Below are 20179 nucleotides of genomic sequence, written 5' to 3' on the forward strand. Positions count from 1 at the left end.
CAGGCCCAGATAGAGCTGAATCACCCAATCTAGTTTAGTTCTATGTATCTCCACAGATAGCATTTTTCACACAGTACTTAATCTTGTAACTACTGTTCCTTCCTGGTTGGAATTTCCCTGATTCTGAGTTGTACCTGTTGCATCTTGTCCTGCCCTGTAAGCCTCTGCAAAGAGCCTGGCTCTATCCCCTCCCATGAATGAGGTAACTGTAGACTCTTCAGCCTTTTATTATGGGTGAACAAACTCTGTTTTCTCTGCCATCTGTTCTCACTGCCCTCTGCTTAACTTGCTGTAGTCTGTCACAGCCTTTCTTGTACTGGAGAACAAGAAATTGGATGTGGCATTCTGTGTCTGCTCTGACTGATGTGAGAGGTATGAGCAGATTGTCATAACTGCCTTACCTGCTGGCTCCAGAGCCAGCTCTAGCAGCCTAGTCTTTGCTGCAAGGGTGTGCTGGCTCATGTTCAACTTCTGCAATGCTGTTCCCCAACCTGTGGTGTTGCTCTGGAGTTAATTGCCCCTCAAGGTTAAGTGGTGCTGGCAAGGTTAATACAACTCCTGCATCTCTGGCTTGAGAAAAGGAAGAAATACCCAGTTACGCAGTTGTGAGATCCCAGCTGCAGCACTAGAGGGCAACAGGGCAAGCAGGCATGTAAGGTCTCAGTGTCCCTATGAATGTGCTTGGAGCTGGAAGAGGATACCCTTTTATTACAGCTAGAAGTGGCTGATGACCAAGTTCATTTTGGCTTAGCTCAGGCAATTGGATACCGCTGTCCTAGGATGCCCTTTCTACTAGCTGATGCCCTTTCTAGCAGTTGGCAGGGCAATTAAGGTGACACCTCTTCCTGCTTATGGAGTAAGCCTGTTTTCTCAGGTAGCAGCAGCAAAGGCTGTAACAGTAAGTCAGATTTTACTACATGCAGTTAACTAAAAACTATTGTGTAAGCAAGAATGAGAAACAAAATAGCTGTTTAAGGGATATACTACATTTCTCTTGGGCCATCCAAGCACCACTGCTCAGGAGATGGTAACAACAGGTCCTGCATTCCCTGTTGCACTGACCTTCACTGGGTTCAGGGTAGTGGACACTCATCCCTTACATATGTGAATTTGTGACTTATGCTGACTCCTGGTATTCTTCTGACGGAAACCTTATAGCCTATATCATGGTAATGTAAAAACTTAGAAGTTGAGGTGAACCTTAATGCTAGAACTGTCTTTGGTACTAATGAAGCAACAGGCCAAGCGCTGAACCATGGGCTTCATTTTCCATAGTAGAAGATATAAAATTAACAGTTGTTTCACAGCACCTTGCTCTAGCTGCCACTTTCCCTTTGGTTTTAAGGGCTTTATACATTCACTGGTTGTAAAAAGTCTATTCCTTTAATTCTAGAGAGGTGGTGATGTTGACTCCAATCTCTCTTTGTTTCTCAGCTGGATAAGCTTGTTAAATGGTGTTGCATAAACAATCATGAGGTACTCAGTAAATCAAATGAAACTTTATTCCCATGAATTCCTATACCATTATGAAGTTCTTAGCTGAACAACTGATACATGTGTACAGCTTAAGCAGCTGTGAATGGAAAAATTCCTGCTTACATCAACTTCAGAAGGTAAACTCTCAAAAATGTCACCAGCTTCTTGCTGTAGGTTCAGTTTTAAATATCCTGCTTCTCTTGAAGCTTCAACTGCTATATTAAAAACTGCAACCATGAGCTTTAAAAAATGAAAGCAAAGACAAATCTAAGAAATAGATTGAAGTATTCCACTGATGTGGAGTCAGTCCTCACCTTTTTGTAACTATTAGAAACATGTACAAATATACTATTTCTCTTAGCTAGACAACTTTGAAAAGGAGAAGTCTAACAACTCTTAAAGTCTCACCCTCCTACCTGAATTATTTAAACATTTGGTATAAATTCCCTTTAAAGTACTGGCACTCCAGAGTATTGCTGCTCCTAGTGTATTAGTCAATCAAGGTAAAGTGGTGCAATAGACACTGAAGATTCTTCAGCCATGCCCTGCTTTAACTGCCTTTTCTGATGGTATATGAAAGGGAGATGACTTGTTCCTTCTGCACTTGAAAGCTGGAGCAGCAAGAAGAGTTTGTGGAACTGCAGCAACCATTTTCCATCAGAGGCTGTGCCAGTGTAAGAAATTAGCCAGCTTAGGTGCACCCTGGCTCCACTGCAAGAGGCAGCAGGTATTGAGATGATTTCATCTATGCTTAAAGCTTCTTCCTGTTTCTGGGATCTGAAAGGGAAGCTGTAACATGCAAAATGAGGCTGTTCCAGCTCTAACAAAGGTGGTTGCTGTGAGAAGCTGCTACTCTCTGTGTAGCTGTGATGCTATCAGAGAGTCAAAGGGCTCTGTCTGTGCCCCCCCTGCCACTGCTGGGCTGCACTTACAGCACACAGCATCGCTGTACAACTCCAGGCCCAAGCTTGTGCTGACCTGAGACCTGCTTGGACTTATTCCAGGATAAGACAGTAGCTACTTCTTACAAGGCAGAGCATGCTTGTACAAAGAATGGTCTACCTCAAGAACCAAAGCAGCATCTGGAAATAGGTGTCACTGCATTATTTTGGGTAACACTAACTACACAGTTAATCAAGGAACATGACTAAGCAGGCATGCCCTCCAGGCCTGAAGGTGATACAAGCTATCCAGTCACATGAGCTTTTTCCACTCAGCTGAAGAGGCACAGCAAGGGGCAGGACTCAGCCCAAGTTAAGAGTGTGCTATACAAGAGACCATAGTGTCAGGTGTCTTTAAGAACAGTTCTAGCTCTCTGCTCCTCTTCAGCTTCCTGTCCTTCCAGCACATGGGCTCGTTCATGACAAGGCGGCCCAAACAGGAGCCTGCACAAACTTACAATTCTGTGCTCAGAGCCAGCAGCTATTTCCAGCACTGTCCCTTATGTTAAGCAGTGCTTAGCATATTCTACCACTTCTTGAAAGGATTTAGAAAACAGTAAAATGCTGCATAGATTCCTTATCATTGTTACTGGGTTTCTTTTATCAAAAACACATGCATATCATTTGTACAAGGTAGTAGGGGGTGAACACTTCCTACTTTTATAAGCCCATTCAGTAGGACAGAGTATGTAAGTCAGACACCATCTGCGAAGACCTTGGCACGTCACAGAGCAGCTGGGAGCTGGAGAAGGACAGTGGTCTAGTTGAGGTTTATGTCCAAGTCATCCATAATCAGCATGATTAGACAAGACTGATGTTATTTTTGAGTCACACACCAGCAACAACTGGTAAAGGTCACTGTGACAGCAGAGATGTAAAACCAGTGCTTTGCTGTAGGCAAATCATAGCCTACTGTCTCATGTTACATTAAACCCCACAGGTTAATAAGTCTTTTTAGCACCATTACAGGTCAGGAAATACATTTATGACATGCAATGTACCTAGTGCAGGATCTGCAAGATGGAGATAGTTCTGCTTGTGCAATTCAGGCAGTATGTACACAGCTCTATAAAATCACCTGATTTTGAAAGATTACAAATCCTAGACTGGAGTTGAGTTCCTAAAATTAGGTCACTGATTTGGCCCTCCTCAGACCATCATGTGATCTACATGTTTTTGATCATTTATTTATAATAATTGTTTGTTCTTTATCTGGAGGAAGGTATCAGTAAGAATCTATTTGTTTCATCATAAGTTTCCGGCTGTACTCATAGGCAAGGAACAGTGCCCCGTTGGCCACGAACGCACGGATCATAGTTGGCGTTAGTCCAGAATACAAGGCAAGAACACCTGGAAATGAAATCAGAGCCAGTTAGTCATTTAATACATTGGCTGTCTGCATCAACCACCTTTGAGGGATACTGAAGCAAGCTTCTGCTTAGAGGAGCATGAACACAGACCTGAACGCAGTGGTGTAGCTGCTAACACAGTGTTACTGGATATTGATACAGGAGTATATAGCATTGTAACATGAGTTTAGCCATGTAAGTGCTTATGTTAGAAGCTTATTTCAGGTATGACAAGGTCTTGGTCACCGAGATACACTTCACAGCAGATATACCACAGCTGGCAAGGAGACAGAAAAAACAGCAGGACTATGTTGGAGCTGTGCCCCAAGTAAATTTTAAGTTCTGAGGAGTATCTTCCCTAGCACTGGGGCCAGGACTCATATTTGCTGCCATGTACGTTCTTAGACCATCTTCCAAAATGCCTGACCTAGGCCTTTTCCAGAGATGAGATGCTGAGGTAGATGTCTCCATGCCAGGCTGGACAGGGCTGTTTGATAAATCAATGATCAGCCATATATTAACTTCTAGAGGTGAAGAAAAATTCTGCATGGAACTTACCCAGATCCTTCAATCTTCATGTAACCTAGGTTTGGTCATAGGTAATGGACCTCATTCCTTTATCTACTTTAAATACCTCCTGAGCTTTTGTTAGCTTTAAGTGAATAGTCTCCTAAACCAAGAAGCAGGGCAGATGCAGTAGGTCTCAATTCCTAGATTCCAAGTTTTCCAGACTAGATGAAGCATTAATATTTGTGTTTGCTAGAAACAGTTATTGTCTATCTCTAACACATTGTCACTGGACTAGATTTCTTATGCAATTTCAAGTGTTGAAGAGATAGATTTCAGTCTGTAGCCCTATAAAATTCAGCTGTTCTGCTTGCATACTTACCTTCAGTTTTCACAACAGTTACAAATGTTCCCATAAAGCCTGCCTGTTTTCCAGCCATTGAAAGAACCTGAATTCTAGATTTGACACAGTCCACAGGATACACAGAAATCCACAGACAGCTGCCTCCAAAACCTCCACTTAGTAGCAAAGGAACAGGACCTAAAGTTAACAAATAACAATATTCGCCAGCACAAATATAACATTATTTCATCTACAAAAGTCAAAGAGAACAGAGCAACCTGCTTATGACAAAAGAGCGGTTTCTTCTCCCTCCCAAGCCTTTAAGTTAATTTTAAGCCACTGGTAAATTACAAGTTTAACTAGACGCTCAAAGGTTATAAAGAGTGCCTCTTAGATTATTTGCCATGCTAAAAAACCATAACTCAGAATTCTGTCTTCTCTGTATTAACTAAATTTACTGCTTTAACACTTGTAACCACTTTCCAAGGCTAATTGTGAAACAGTTTAGAGCTATGTCATATAGTGTTACTAATCACCTATACAGAGATTTCTTTGGTACAGTAGAGTGAGTTATTTTGTGATCAGTCATTTTTTTATGATGCACCCTGATTTTGTATTTCAGATCAGATGTTTATAAACATTTTGTAACAAACCAGTCCAGAATGCATGCAGCTGAAATCCCAACTCCCAGCAAGACAAAGTATTACTGTTCAGTCTTTCAACAGGACATAGGCAATCTTTATTCTGGCATTGCCACATTTTTTTCACGTCTAATTTTCAATCTCAGTGTTCTCTTACTATCATTATAATTACATCTAATGGTCAGCATACATTTCAGCATACACTTGAGCATGCTGTTCAAGAGAATACAGATAAATACTTCAAAATCACTCTAAATGGTTGCTGAAATGAAATAGTTCAGAGTTGTGTTACACTGTACGGTCAGATATTTCAGCAGTTTTGTACTGTTAGCTCACTGTTTTCATTTTCCATTTATAATACATCCTGCTTCATTAGAAAGCAGTCACTTCAATAATTCATTACTATATATACACAAAATGCAGACCTCCATATTTACTATTCCCAGTTTCCTTCATTTTACATGTATTGTACAACTGCTGTGCATCGTTAGTGTATCTTCATGGAAGATAAGCCCTCCCTTATGTCCCCCATAACAACATGCTAAAACACACCTGGAAAAAGAGTCACCATACCTAAATCATCTTTTGATCTCCCAGAGGCAAAGAATGTCCGGCTCAGTTCATACCCTCCAAAGAAGAAGAAATAGCCTGGGACTTCCCGCAGCAAAGTGCTTGACAGGCCACGGTAAAATCCAAGGGGGCCATCCTTTTGAATAACACCCTTCACTACTGACCAAACTGTACTGATAGAGAGGTTGATCCAGTTAGTGATGCTTAATAGTCAGATAATGAGAGGTTACAGAACAAAAGCAACTGCAGTGACAATTAAGGGCTAGACCTATTGTGTAAACACCAGAATTAAAGTAAGACTTAGAACAAGATTCTGCTAGGAGCCCTTCACTGGCATCCAGCTTTACTAGCACCCAAAAGGCCTGCAGGCTGTGACCCTTCCAGCCACAACTCTGCTCTGATTAGCAAGGAACTACAAATGTGACACTGAGCCAATACAGAATTTAAAGTAATAATACACATAAAATGGTTTCAGAGATACTGGGCAGGGTGTATACTTACTTGTGTCCCTGGATTATCTTTCCTGACAACTGCATTTCATACATGGCCTGTAGCCGGCACTTCACCAGCTCCGTGGGGCAGAGGACAAGGGTGGCAAAGGCAGAGGCGAAGGAGCCTGCAGCAGCATTCTGCAGATCACTGCAAGAAAGAAGCTGAAGAAGGTATTTGGGCAATGACCTCTAGTGCAGTGGAGCCACCACACCAGCAATCAGCTTCCTGAACCTCTAGTCTAAATATCCTCAAGAAAAACTGGCAATCCTGGTAGAAAGAGTCTCAAGGGGAAAGGGCAGTTACTTGAACTAGAGAGAGGAAAAAACTAGCTCATCCTATCTTCTTTGCAACACAAAGACATCCTTTTGACACCCAGGAAGATATATTGCAACCTCTACCCTTTTTGCTGTACTTCAGTGATTGCAGCACAATAAACACCATCAAATATTCCCCTTTTTGGCTTTTATAAAGATTTCCATAGACTTGTTTTACTGGGCAACTTTTGGGTACTAGTTACTTCCTCAAAGAGAACAGGAGCAACAATCACCTCATATAGATAGATGTCAGTGTTTTCAAATTCACTTTACCAGTATTAATACAGGATTTCAGTGAAAGATGCTAGAAAACTGAAAGCAAGGCACAATGGATCACTGTAATCTTTCTATGGATGTATTACCATGAATGCAACAACGTGAATCAGAGATAGCACAGACAAACATAAACTACAACACTGAACAAGACAGCACTGTCATCTGCAATGACTCACAGTATTCCAAACCTAGGGCTTACTTTGTGGTGATTTTACACATACCACAAATTCTGGGGTTGCTAAACTGCCAGGACTCAAAAGGCTGGTATTCGAGGGTCATACTGATTTATGATGCATTTTAAACAGGCTCCTTCAGATTCTGATGTGTTAGACAGGAGCTGCACAATAGCATAGAAGTGGAGCTTCTCTCTTCTTTCAGAACCTGGGGAGTCGGCACAGCTGAGACCAACCTCATTGCAGCACAGAAATTCTTTCCATACAAGGGAGATGTTTGCCCTGTGTCCAGCAGTTTGATACATCTATAGTATCAGAGATTAAAGCTACAATTCTTCACCTTGCAGAAGCATCACGAAACTGAAGTTGTGACATGAAGCAAAGCTCATGACATAATCAGATATAGCAGTGACAGCTGTACACTCACGCTATTTGATCTTGAATCAACAAGACATTAAGCAGCCACCCTGGATCTGAAAAGCACCATTATCTGACCGAGGAAAGAAGGATCAGATGCCAAATGCACTTGCTATTGTTACATACTCAAATTACATTTCCATTCTGTATCTGACTCCAAGGACAGTAGTACACCAATGTACGGTTCAAAGTTTCCTGCACTACCTCCGTTGCACACAGCATAAACATGCTGTCTCAGTCACATGAGATGATCCTAGGACCTCTGCACATCTGTGGTCTACCTCCCAGGATGATCATAAAAGAAGGTTAAGAAGTGAAACATGCTGGTAGGTCTACTGCCAACATTTTAGTGGATAGGAAACGGTAAGGAATTTGTAAGCTGAGCAAGCAGAAACCCTCTGATTTAAGAAAGCAATAAGGAAAGGTGAAAACAGTCTTGTCTCAGCTGAAGGGTCTTAACTGTCAGAAAACAGTGAAAAATAATGCAAGTAGAGATAATATGATTTGTTTCTTCACTTCATATTCCCCTTATAGAAGGCCTCAGTTTTAAGATACAGCATGTCTTAGTGTGACAGGAGAACACCTCACTTAATGTCACTTTTAGATAATTGTCTTGCACTTAGGAAGCTACCCGTATCATGTCAGAGATCTCAAATGCAGAATCATGGCCTGCTACTTCCACTGGAGACACATATGACTGAGGCAGAACAAAGCTATTAATACAAAGCTGAATGTGGTTAGCCTTGCATTACCCTTTGAATGAATGGAGTTAGGACAGTAAGAGAAGTCTTTTGCACCCTGTGGCATAGCACAAGGATGGAGAAGGTGCAGCTAATCTTAGTGCTGCACAGAAGACATACCTTAAGAAATGCATAACAGTAAGGCACACTGAGACTGCTGGGCCACTGACAGCTCTAAAGTGATGCATCTGGAGAACAGCCATCCTATCTAGACCATAATCATTGTGCCAGTGCATAAATCCACAACCTGTTCACATCTTGAATACTCTGCACAACTCTGGTCTCATAAGCTTAATCCCCAGACACATTAGAATTACAGGAGTTTCAGAGAAAGACAGCGATGAAAGCTAAAGGAACAGCTTCAGAGTGCTCATTGATTAGGAGGGCTGCAATTCTCCCATATAAGAAAAGATTCAGGTGGGGAAGAGGGGCATGGAGCAATGGATAGAGATCTACAAAATCCCAGTGGCTAAGGATCAACAGTTACGCAGTTAATGACTATGTCTGCAGGGCTCCCTGCCAAAGTGTACTTCAGAGGCAAGGTAATTAGAAGAATTCAAGAGGAGACTGAACAAGTCTTCAAAAGATCCAAAGTCAGTGACTGGATCAAACCAGAACCAAGAAATCCTCTGAACTAAGAACAAACTTGGCAGAGGACTCAGTAAGTATTAAACACTTCTTTCTTATTCTTTAGGCGATCACTTTTTGCCAGTGTAGTAGACAATACACTGTTCAAAATGAGACCTTTCATCTAACTACCATTACATTCAAGCTTTTGAAACTTAAATAAATAATTTTTAAAAACAAGGCAATATTAGAAAACTGTCCTTTCCCTTTAGTATGCCTCCCTGTAAGAAGAAACACTAGCTCCCCTTCAAAATCAGAACAACCTAGACATCAAGGTGTTGCAATGCTCAGTTCCATTGATAAAAATGTTCCAGGTCTTGAATACTCCAGATAAGTTGTGATTATCTAAACCAGACAGCTACAGTGACTGGTTAGTAGGTGGCTCTATTATATTTAGACACCATATCATCACATAAAGGTCTATATTCCACTTTATACTGGCAGAGAAAGGTGTGGAACATCACTTGCACCCTGACAACACAGTATTGGCAAGTAGCAATGGCATGATTTTTTATTTATTTATTTTAAAACACAAGCCACATTTTTATTACTAACCTGAGCTTTGTTTTCCTGTCAACTCCAACAATTCTTCTCACAATTTGTTGGCAAAATCCATAGCACATGAACAGAACAGAGTTCTCTGCGATGTTGGCTAGAAGGGCTGGTGTGGTTCCCTTGTAGAAGCCTCGAAACCCCACTTGCTTATAGGTTTTCACAAAACAGTCAACAAGTCCTTTGTACATGTCGGGGAACGTCTGCATCTTCACCTTTGCAGTGTCAAAGGGCTGGCCAGTCACCACGCATGCTGTCCCACCTAAGCAAGCAGTGGAAGTTAAGAGGGTGGCTGAAGGTTATCACAACTTTGACATCTATACTCAAGCACCAGTATTAGCAAAATCACACAAAAAGCAAAGATAAATTTAATTCTCTGTAGGAAAAGAAAAGTGCACTGATTTTAGCACAATAGCATCAATTGTCAGTGGTGAATTTAGTTACCCTAAGAAATAAAAATCAGGCGAAGGGGCAGTAATAGCACGATTATCATTAAACATTTCTTTACCTCATGAAAAGCAAGCATCTAAATGAATCAGCTCACGTGTATAAACTTGTGCTGAATTAGAAGTATTGTTCTGCAATCAAGTCACTTGTGTCAATGAGTTGAGTAGCATTTTCCTTTGCTTATTTATGATGTGATTCAGAAACCATCTGATTTTACATTCCAATAATAAAAAAACAAAAACCCCCTGAAAGATTAGTAATCAAGTTTTTCCTCCAGGGCAGAAGGAACACTGCTGAGAGTGCTAAACTGATCATATATAATAAGTTGATAACCAAAGACTCAAACCCTTTACTTCAAAACTCCAGATGGCTCTTAAATACATTTATTTCCACATACTGGAAGAAAGTGTTGAGTATAAGCTGAAAAAGGACAAAAGGGCAAAGTTTCTCAACATGATATCTTTTCCAAACTGAACTGCAAGGTCAATACCCTGAAGACTTGTGAGATATTTCCATTAACGTCATCAGTAACCATTTCACTCACAGTGCAGTGTCCCTCCACAAGACCTAACTCAATTCTGTAGCCTGCAGAAAGAGCTAATGTTACACTTTTTCAGTAAGAAACAGTGTACAGTGATAGCAATCTATTAGAAGCACACACCTGCCAGGAAGCACATGATACATGTGCCTTATATAGGCTTTATGGTTTTGCTTTTTTTAGAAAGAGAGAACCGTCCTAAAACAGAAGTTCATCTTTAACCAAAGCAAGGTTGACATGCATATACCTTAAATTATCTGTAAATGGAGATAACAAAGTAACTGAAATGGAAACAAATGTGTGAATCCAATTAAGATTAGTTCTGTGTCCTTTATGTGGGGAGAAGAGTAAGCAAGTGTTTGTTTAAGGAATGTTATTTACAATCTGTTTTACTCTTTGCAAACACATTTGTGTTACATTCTTGCTCCTCTGCAAAGAGGTACTTCAGGTTTTTTGGAGAAATTCAAGACTAGCTGCCATAAAACCTCATTCTCAACCAGATGGTTAAAAGCTTCAGAGAAAATCATGCAAGGAAGCACAAAGAGTTTCCTGTTATGGAAGGATAACCAAGGAGAAAAGTAGCTGGATCAGACCAGTAACATCCATGTAAGCTTGAAATGAAAAGCAGAGCTGGAAAGGCTCAGCCAATGGTATTTGCAAGGGAAGGTAGATATTAATTTACAGTGTATAACAGACAAATAAACAGACAAATAAATAACAGACAAATGCTAGTTTTCTGTAATAAAATAATGGCTACTACCCAGGAAAACCAGGAATGGTCTTGGAAATGTAAAGCTGAAAAATTGGGAGTTGACAGAGAATGGTTGTTCCAAAAAGACTGTCATCGGAGGTGGTACAAAAAGCCTAGTGAACTACAGCAAAGAACTTTGTAAGCCTCAAGATAAAAACCAAGGGTCCTAGTTATTATCTAAAATACTAAAGAAAAAAATAATTCTTCCAGCCAGCAGTAAAGAGTCATAAAAAACCCAACTACAAAACAAAAACAAACAAGAAATCAAAAAAAGCCAAATCTGTTTGAACATTTAGACAAGTGTGGTTCTATAACAACATGGCAATAATGAGAAAAGAGTCCTACTGAATCAAAGAAGTAATCAGATGTTGCTTAGATCCTAGGCAAAGGACTATGACCCACAGAGAGCTAAATGACTTATTTTTTCTTGTTCAGAATTTACTTGCCCCAGTGTGTCGTTACTTAACAGGTAGTCAAGACTAGTATCTGGAGAGGAAGGTAAAACCAGGTTATGAATTTGCTGGAGGACCAAGCTGTTTGCTTACTTAGATACATTTTCTAAAGGGTGCAGAGACTGCCACACTGGACTCGTGCTATCTGTCACCCCTTGCTTTCTCATTGCACTGTTAACCTCCACTCTGACAAATGACCCCAAATAACTACCAGTGAACACAACACCATTAATACTGACATATTCACAGCATTAACAGGGTCATAAAAGGACTGACTGTAATAGTCATTGTATGGGAAAGAAAAAAAATCCATAAAATTGTCCAACTTGTTACAACAGTAAATTAGACAAATCTTCCACCTTTTCTGTATAAACACTGTTGGCTAAGAAATGTCAAAAAAGACCCCTTTTCCCTGGCAGAATTAAAATCCACATCCCTCAGACACAGACATTACCAACATGGCAATATCAGCGAGACAATACAACCATTTCCACATAACTAGTCCAGTAAAACTTTATGGCACAGACTAGACTGAAAGGGAAGTCAGTTAAGTGAATTCATCATCAGTTCTACTACTAAGCTCCACAGCATTCAGAGGATGTTGTCTGAGCCAGTAACCCGTCAGATAGCTTCTTGTCTCTTTCAATTAGAGAGGGTTCCTGTGACAAAAGCAGCACCTCAATCACTCATGCACTAACTTCATTCCAAAACTCTGCTTGATTCTTGAACTCATGTAAACAGGAGAATTTAAACCTCCTCACAGAAGATTGGTCTGAAATAAGGGGTTATGCCTTCACTGCGTGGCAGGGGTTTCACTGGGAAAGAGCAATAGTGATAGTTACAACACTGGCTAAGGTCACTGCTTCACCTCTGTATCCTTAAAGTGCAGAAGGTGAGGCTTTTTATAGCAAAAGGACACTGCTTTTACATTTGTTAAAGGCATTAAAACTGTCTCTCAGAAGTTTTGTGCAATTAAGCTCTCTCCAGCATTACCTGCAGCTCCTGCTGTGAGGTCAATAGCAGCCTGAATAGCAGAGTTAATCCTCATGCTTCACACTTGTTTACGGTTACTTCAGAGCAAAGTCTCCTGTTTCCTCGTAGGTATGGAGGTAGTTGTCTCCTGAGGGAAGAGAAAGATACACAATTTACAATAACTTGACAGGCAAAAGCATCACAGGAATGCTTTCACATCCACTCTTCCATTTAGAACCAGAAATTCTTGTGCTCTGGAGTGAGACTTAGCATATTTGTATTTTGACCAATTTTGCTACATTAAGCATGTCTCCTGGAGTATTACATCTACCTTCATCTTTCTTGGGCTTTCCAGCTTCTAATTTCCCTGGATATCTCAAATGAAAGCAAAGAGTACATCCAGGGAACAGTGCTGAGCATTACCTTTATATTGATTATAGAAGCATAGTCTCACATCAGGTGCTAAGGCTAGCTGGCAGGAATATTTCACCCCTGTCGCAGCTCCTCACCTATAAAACAAAACAGAGAATCTCCTCTCCTCATGGTGAAGAGCAGGTAAGAAAACTATCCACGATGATACAAGTACATTAAGTGGTTCTCAAAAGATGAGTGGAATGGAAATGAACATGAACATCTTGAATTGTGTCTGGCTGTCATGTTCCCAGTGCAAGTTCCACACAGCAGCATATTATAAATAAGAATTGCAACTCATCTCTCAGTAAGGCAGCTGGAAAGCAGAAATACAAAGGTGACACTTTGAAATAAAGCATTCAAATGAATTCAATTTTCAAATTTGCAGCAAGGTACACTGGGCAAGCAGTTAAGCTTATATATCTGGGACAAAAGAGCTCCAACTGTTTCAGAACCATGCTGCTGAGTGAGACATTTGGCTGGTAGTGCTGTCAAAAAGCTGCAGGAGTCTTAAAATTTACCACACAAATACACACGTGAATCAGCACCTCATTGACTTTTAAGCCTGGCTTCAAGCACAGTATATCAGTAAACAGAACAATTTTCACTCTTTTACCTACAGTACTTCTTTTGAAGCCTGTTACTTCTCAAAATATATTTTGGGAATGGGAAACAATTTCCAGTAGGCTACATTGAAAGGATAATAAGAAAATCATACTGTATAAAACACAGCCGTTGTACAAGAAGCACAGATACTTGAATACAAGCAAGGCTTTAAGAAAACCTGTCTCTAAACAGATTTGTTATTCCTGAACCTTAAAAAATACTCCAGTAGGCCAAATACTGTCACTCAGTGACTTTACCCATCCAATCTGTTTCAGATGTGCTGCATAAATCTAAACATAATGGATTTAAAACAAAATAAATAATTACTCTTGTAATAAATGGCACTAACACATTCAGTTTTCAAATTGTGGCTTCAGACTTGAACTGTTTTGCTACTGACACTATAGCATGCTAGGTGTTATTTCACAATGGAGACTCCAAGGCCAAACTGCACTTTGTTATCCTATACACCTCATTAGTGTTCACACAGCACTCCACAGTTTTGCACCTAATTTAGAGGCAGACTTTGAATGAAGGGAATTACTAGAGAGCAACAACTGCTTGTGTTCAGTAAAATATACACTGCTTTCATCGTGCTGAGTGCTTATCGACTTGTGCCAGTCCCTAAAGGGAGCACATGCCAAATCACCCACAGAAAACTTGGCAGCAGAAGGAAAAAAAAAATGCCTATAAAAACATGGACTTTAAGAGCAAAGGAAGTCTAGTTACCTGATCCATATCATCACAGTGTCACTTTCAGAAAATTTAAGTCTTAGTCAAAACTAAACCAGTATTATATATGTACATACCTATTTTTTCTTATTTGTAATAACACTAATAGATTAAAAGCTGCTTGTAGATAAAGCAAGGCAATAACTGCTCTGTTATTTCCAAATCGAACCCAAGCCTCAAACCTGAAAACAGAAGCACTAGTTAGTGTAACAGGTTCTGCTGGGTCCTCCGCCCGCAGCCCTAGATGTTTCTCTCTGCTGATGCCTTCTCCAAACACTGAGTAGCTAAACCCAGAAGGCAGTCCTGCTTCTCGCCACAGCCCGCACGGGCAGGCCGTGACCCCGCTCCCCCGGTCTCTACAGGCCGGCACACCCCGGCGCAGCAGCGAGCGGGACGGTGCCGGGCTCCCCGCGCCGGCTTGTCACAACGTGCTCGCGGCCGCCGCGGCGGCGGGCAGGGGCCACCGCAAGGCTACAGGGCTCCTGCCGGCGGAGGAAGGCTCAGGATTCCCGCGTCCGCCAACACCGCGCCCATTTGGGAGCAGGACGCCCCGGCCTGCGTTCCTGCGAGGCCCCGGGCAGCAGAGCCCGACCCGACCCCGGCCCAGCGCCTCTCCCGGGCGCCGCACGCGCCGCCGCTTCCGCGAGGGCCCCACCCCGCGCCCAGCCGCGCATCCCATGGCCTGCCGCCGGCCCAGCCTCCCCACGAGCTCGGGGGGACCCCCATCCCCATGCCGACCTGCCTTGCCCCCGCCCGGCACCGCCACCACGAGCCGCCGCTCCCCCCTAGAGCGGTCCCGCCACGCCGCCTGCCTCACCCATCATATAAATATATAAATTGGAGGCGGCGATGGAGGGGACGACGGCCGCCCGCCGCGGCCCCGGGCAGAAAGGCGCGGGCCGGGGTATGGCGGGGGGGCGGCGAGGCTGCGGCTGGGCTGGGTTTGGGTTGGGTGGGCTGGGGCTGCGGCTGGGCTTGGGCTGTGTTAAGCTGGGGCTGGGACTGGGCGGTGTTTTAGCTGGGCTGGGCGCGTGTTTAAGCTCAATTGAGCAAGGATATGCAAAGCCGAATTGTATGAAACACCATAGCATTTTTTTTCTTTTTTTTTTTTTTTTTTTTTTTTTTTTTGGTTGGGTGGTTGGGTTTTCTTTTAAATTTTGTTATAAAGAAGGATTTATTTAGGAATTGCGTACTCTGGAATAACAGCAGTTTGTGTTATGACTCCCGAGACACTCACCTAAGCTGTCACTTTCATGATCCTGTGGCATATATAGTGGCCTAAACCACTGTGGTGAGTGCTAATATCACTTTCCTCAGCTGAAACTACAGAGCACTTTTTTTTTCCCTTTTGGTTTGCAGTTAACTGAAGTGCTTGCAATAAGGCTTGTCAGAAACAATGCCCAGTTGAAAGCAGTACATCATGTATATCAGTGGTCAGTCATACTTGGGAAACACTGTATGCCTGTAATCCCTGTGGAGCTGCACACATGTTTGTGTGGATTGGATACCCAGATCTACATATTTGAGCTTAGATCCATTTTTTTCCCACCAAATAAATCTGATGGCTCCTACTTTCAAAGCCCAAACCAAGGCAAAAACATTATAAATACCATAAAGTTAAGTGTTTATTTTCCCCCATCACCTTTAATTAATTGTAGAGTTCAGATTTGATTTTTCTATATGGTTATTTTCTTGAAATATTTATTTTAAATGGTTTATCATAGAATCATAGAATGGCCTGGGGCGGAAGGGACTTTAAGGATTATCTAGTTCTAACTCCCCTGCTGTGGGCAGGGATACCTTTCATTAGACCAAGTTGATCAGAGCTCCAACCAACTTGGCTTTGAACACTCTTAGGGAGTGTTTGGCAATTTGTTCCAGTGCCTCATCACTCTCAGAGTAAAGAATTTCTTCCTAAAATCTAATCTAAACTTTCTGTCTTTCAGTTTGAAGCCATTCCCCCTTGTCCTGTCACTACATGCTTTTTTAAATAGTTGCTTTCCGTCCCTCTGGTAGGCTCCCTTCAGGTACTGGAAGGTCACAATTGGGTCACCCTGAAGCCTCTTCTTTTCCATTCTGAATATCCCAATTCTCTCAGCCTCTCCTCGTAGGAGAAGTGCTTCTACCCTCTAACCAACTTGGTGACCCTCCTCAGGACTTGCTCCCAACAGGTTGATGTCCTTCCTGTGCTCGTGACCCCAGAGCTGGATTCAGTATTCAAGGTGTGGCAATTGTGAAGGTACAACAAGCTAGGTTATAAATGGCTTTAGAAATTGAATTATAAATTATTTTATTTCTTTAATGTAAAAAAAAAATTGCTGGGTCTATGGTAACCAGTTAGTGATTGTGATTTAGTTGCACAGTTTAAATAACCCGCAATATTAAAGAGATTACTGTTTAGTTGCAAAGAATTTTGATCTGTGTGGTGATTTCTTTTTTAGCAGGATGGCAGCACTGTTGGAAGATCCAGTCAGTGAAAACCATCTAACTCCCAGTGCAGTGAAACTTGTGATTAATATGTCATTAAACCACGTGCTGCCTGCCATTGCCATTTGCCAGCTAAAACATCAGGCCTTGCTTATTTCAGGATGCTTCTTCTTAGCCACATTCCTCTTGCAGACCACCGGGACCCATCTGCTCTTGTTTGGACTCTGTACAAGAGATGGAGATGGTGACAGCACTTGAAATAATTGCCTGGGAGATTTTATAGCTATGGAATGCAGCACTACAATGAGCATATTGCCACCACGTGGCTATTTCTGCTGCCTGCACCCGTGGCTAGTCAGCCAAACCATACTTTTGTCCCTGCACTGGGCTGGCATGGAGGACTTTTCGGTTTTAAAGAGGGATTTATTTAGGAATTGCGTACCCTGAAATAACAGCAGTTTGTGTGTACAGGGGAACCATAGCAGAACTACCATAATTACTGAGATACTCTCCTAAGATGAGATGTCAATCTGTTTATCTGAGGGGGAGTTTAACTTCATGCTTCACCTCAAAGGATTTAAGCATGACAGAAATGGGACGTGTGCAGAGAGCTTGGCTTGCAGGTCCTTTGCAGGAATGTAAAAGTGGTTTCTGGGACTAAAGGGATCTGGCTTGAGGTATGTGTGATTGACTTTGGGATGTGATGGTCTGCTGTGCGATGGAGGGGCACAACTTCTCTTCAGGAGAGTATTTTGGCAGTGGACAGATGCATAACTTCTGGGAGATGAAAAGCTGTAAGGAGATGCTGTGGAAACTTGTCTGATCCAGTAAAGGGTTTCCTTGCAATGTATGTTTCTTTCCATCCTGTGGGATACTACCAGTCCAAGTCTATCTTCTGGGTCCTTCACCATCTCTAGCTGATGACGGTTTGCTCCCTGTAAGCCAGTTTGCCTTTCCTAATCTATACAGAAATCCTCATTGCCCAAGAAGATGAATGTCAGTTCTTGGCAAGTATTGTTCCAGAACAGCAGCCAGAGCTGCAGAAACAAGACCATCAAAACTCACCCAGCTCCTTGCAGTGCATGTTGTTCAGACTGTTTGGAGAGGTGGGTCATGCAGGACAGTACCACGTGGGGGTTGTACATGGGGGAAAAGTAAGATGCATTCTGCAGGTACACAGGTGAGAATGATTTGTGTACTGATGTACCACAGTCAACTGCAAGTGAGAGGACAGTGTTGGCCTTTTCCAGGGTAGGTTCTACTAATGAAGTGAAGGTTTAGGGGCCACTTTTGAACCATGTTTCAGAAGGATGTTTGGCCCTAACCTAATGCAAAACAGATTCCCTGAGTCGGAGGTGAGCAGCCTCAGCACTAGACATTTCAGTCTGCTGGTATGTTTTCATTGCATCAAATTCATTACTAGCCTAGATAATCCCATTCCCTTTGGGATTCCAGAACTTCGTGAACTGTGTCATCTGCCTAGTAAGTGTGGAGATTGAAGACCTGACCGGTCTGGAAGCAGAGAGATGAGGGATAATGCAAGTTTGAGGTGAAAACAAAAAGCTCATGTTGTTGCTACAGGTCTTTGGCGGAATTTTTCTTTGTAGTGTAAGAATTATACTTCCAGGTTCTGTTTCCAAAAAATTTTTTTTCTGTTTTGCTTAATATTCTTCATAACTACCACTTGCCATGGAGTTATGCTGTACCCTGAGCATTTTCTTCCTGTTTATTAGCCAGCTGCAAATACTTACCCTTTGAATCTCATGCCAAAACAGCAATCCATAAAACCGACATGCAGAGCTGAAAATGGTATGTTTCTTGGACAACTTTTTAACACTTCTATCCATTTTTTAAAAAAATAACTCATGGTTGAGGTGTGCAATGGACTTATAGAAAGTTAGTTACTGAATATGAACCAATCTTGGAATTGTCTTGGTACATTGTCTCAGCTGGGGCAATGTGATACTACCAGGCAGCAGCTCACAGCAAAGGAGGGTTGTGATACAAAGTGTGAATTTAGGGCTTTTGTATATCACACTCCTTGGACACCTGACCTTCCTTGGAAAATGGCTGGATGCTGAAACATCACTGTGAACCAGCCACACACCAAAAGTGCTGTATGGGCTGAAACCTATGTTTTCATACTTAATATTTTCAGTACCACAAACTTTAGAGAGAGGTGAGAGACACTTGAATTAGCTGTCTGTAAAGGAATTTACTTTTACGTTTCTTAAAGCAATTTATGCTCTGAAATACAAGATCATCTGTCATTCAGAGAGGTAACTTTGGCCTTCAGATACTCTGCCAGCACAGTTCTGGATACTGCTACTTATTTTGTTTGTCCTCACCTGTACTGCAGACAAGACTCTAAAAAAAAACCCCAAAAATCAACTCTTATGGGAATGTAAATCTATTACATCTATTAAATCCATTTCTTAAATATAAAAAAATATGTACTTCACTCTTAGAAAACCAACATAGGTGAACCACTGGGGCAGGATTGGTATCTTAATTTGGAGCCAATTTAGTGATTATTTAGCAATGGAAAAAACAGGAACAACCCAATGAGACACATGAACTTAGTAAACACAGATCTTTTTTTTCCCTCCACAAAATTGTTAAAGGTAAGTGCTTTGGCCCCAGCAGAAACCCTTGCACTTATCTGCTCTTGCTCAGCCATGAGAGCTGCAGCTTTCCCCAAGACTTTGGGGATCTCCTACCACTAAATCCTTCAGAAGGGTCACCCCAAGTCTTGGTTTCACAGAATCACAGAATCAGTCAGGTTGGAAGGGACCACGGTGGATCATCTGGTCCAACCTTCCAGCTCAAGCAGGGTCATCCTAGAGTACATTGCACAGGATTGCATCCAGATGGTTCTTGGAGACTCCATAACCTCTCTGGGCAATCTGCTCCAGTGTGTGGTCACACATACAGGAAAGAAGTTTTTCCTCATGTTCAGGTGGAACTTCCTTTGCATCAGTTTCTGCCTGTTGCCTCTTGTCCTACTGCTTGGCACCACTGAGAAGAGCCTGGCTCCATCCTCTTGGCACCCACCCTTTAGATACTGATAGACATTGATGAGGTCCACTCTCAGTCACCTCTTCTCAAGGCTGAACAGGTCCAGCTCCCTCCATCTTTCCTCGTAAAAGAGATGCTCTGGACTGTAGCATCTTTGTTGCTGCTGGACCTGCTCCAGGAGCTCCATGTCTCTCTTGTGCTGAGGAGCCCAGAACTGGACACAGCACTCCACATGTTGCCTCACCAGGGCTGAGCAGAGGGGCAGGATCACCTCCCTCGACCTGCTGGCAATGCTCTTCAAACGCGCCTACAAATCCTGGCACAAAGACCTCTGAGAGACTGTCGGGTGGCCTGGATGGGTTTGTTTGGCGGAGGAGCAGATCCCGGCCGGAGCCAGGCGGAACGCT

At 42.2% G+C, this 20179-nt stretch overlaps 2 protein-coding genes across 4 annotated transcripts in view; one reads left to right on the forward strand and one right to left on the reverse strand.

The window, feature by feature from the left end:
• Positions 1 to 1483: 1483 nt before the first annotated feature.
• On the reverse strand, positions 1484 to 14535 carry SLC25A15 (solute carrier family 25 member 15). Of its 3 annotated transcripts, none has more exons than XM_008929079.3 (7): positions 14405 to 14535; positions 12600 to 12726; positions 9422 to 9680; positions 6329 to 6466; positions 5831 to 6000; positions 4656 to 4814; positions 1484 to 3767 (listed from the first exon to the last, which is right to left on the reverse strand). In XM_008929079.3, exons 2-7 carry the CDS (start codon positions 12652 to 12654, stop codon positions 3643 to 3645), a joined length of 906 nt encoding a protein of 301 aa, XP_008927327.1. In that variant the 5' UTR covers positions 12655 to 12726; positions 14405 to 14535; the 3' UTR covers positions 1484 to 3642. The 3 variants fall into 3 exon arrangements, with proteins under 3 accessions (XP_008927327.1, XP_017926877.1, XP_017926875.1); XM_018071388.2 differs by lacking the exon at positions 14405 to 14535 and adding an exon at positions 13088 to 13141; XM_018071386.2 differs by lacking the exon at positions 14405 to 14535 and adding an exon at positions 13002 to 13086.
• A 641-nt stretch (positions 14536 to 15176) lies between these two features.
• The window catches only part of MRPS31 (mitochondrial ribosomal protein S31), a 25957-nt gene continuing 20954 nt past the window's right edge, over positions 15177 to 20179 (forward strand). The window contains exon 1 of the mRNA XM_029960990.1: positions 15177 to 15268. Coding sequence (XP_029816850.1) covers positions 15177 to 15268 — 92 coding nt within the window. The remainder of the gene's footprint in view (positions 15269 to 20179) is intronic.

The sequence above is a fragment of the Manacus vitellinus genome, unplaced genomic scaffold, assembly GCF_001715985.3.
Source record: "Manacus vitellinus isolate BGI_N305 unplaced genomic scaffold, ASM171598v3 scaffold_2_pilon, whole genome shotgun sequence".
In the NCBI taxonomy this organism is placed as follows: Eukaryota; Metazoa; Chordata; class Aves; order Passeriformes; family Pipridae; genus Manacus; species Manacus vitellinus.

What these genes read in the sequence shown, in the direction of transcription:
- SLC25A15 (XM_008929079.3), bottom strand. Translation starts at nt 12,654, where the DNA reads ATGAGGATTAACTCTGCTATTCAGGCTGCTATTGACCTCACAGCAGGA. An exon ending in GAGATCAAAAGATGATTTAG is followed by an intron (nt 4,815 to 5,830) that starts GTATGGTGACTC and finishes TGTTAACTTTAG; the next exon opens with GTCCTGTTCCTTTGCTACTA. An exon ending in AACTGTTGTGAAAACTGAAG is followed by an intron (nt 3,768 to 4,655) that starts GTAAGTATGCAA and finishes TTTCATTTCCAG; the next exon opens with GTGTTCTTGCCTTGTATTCT.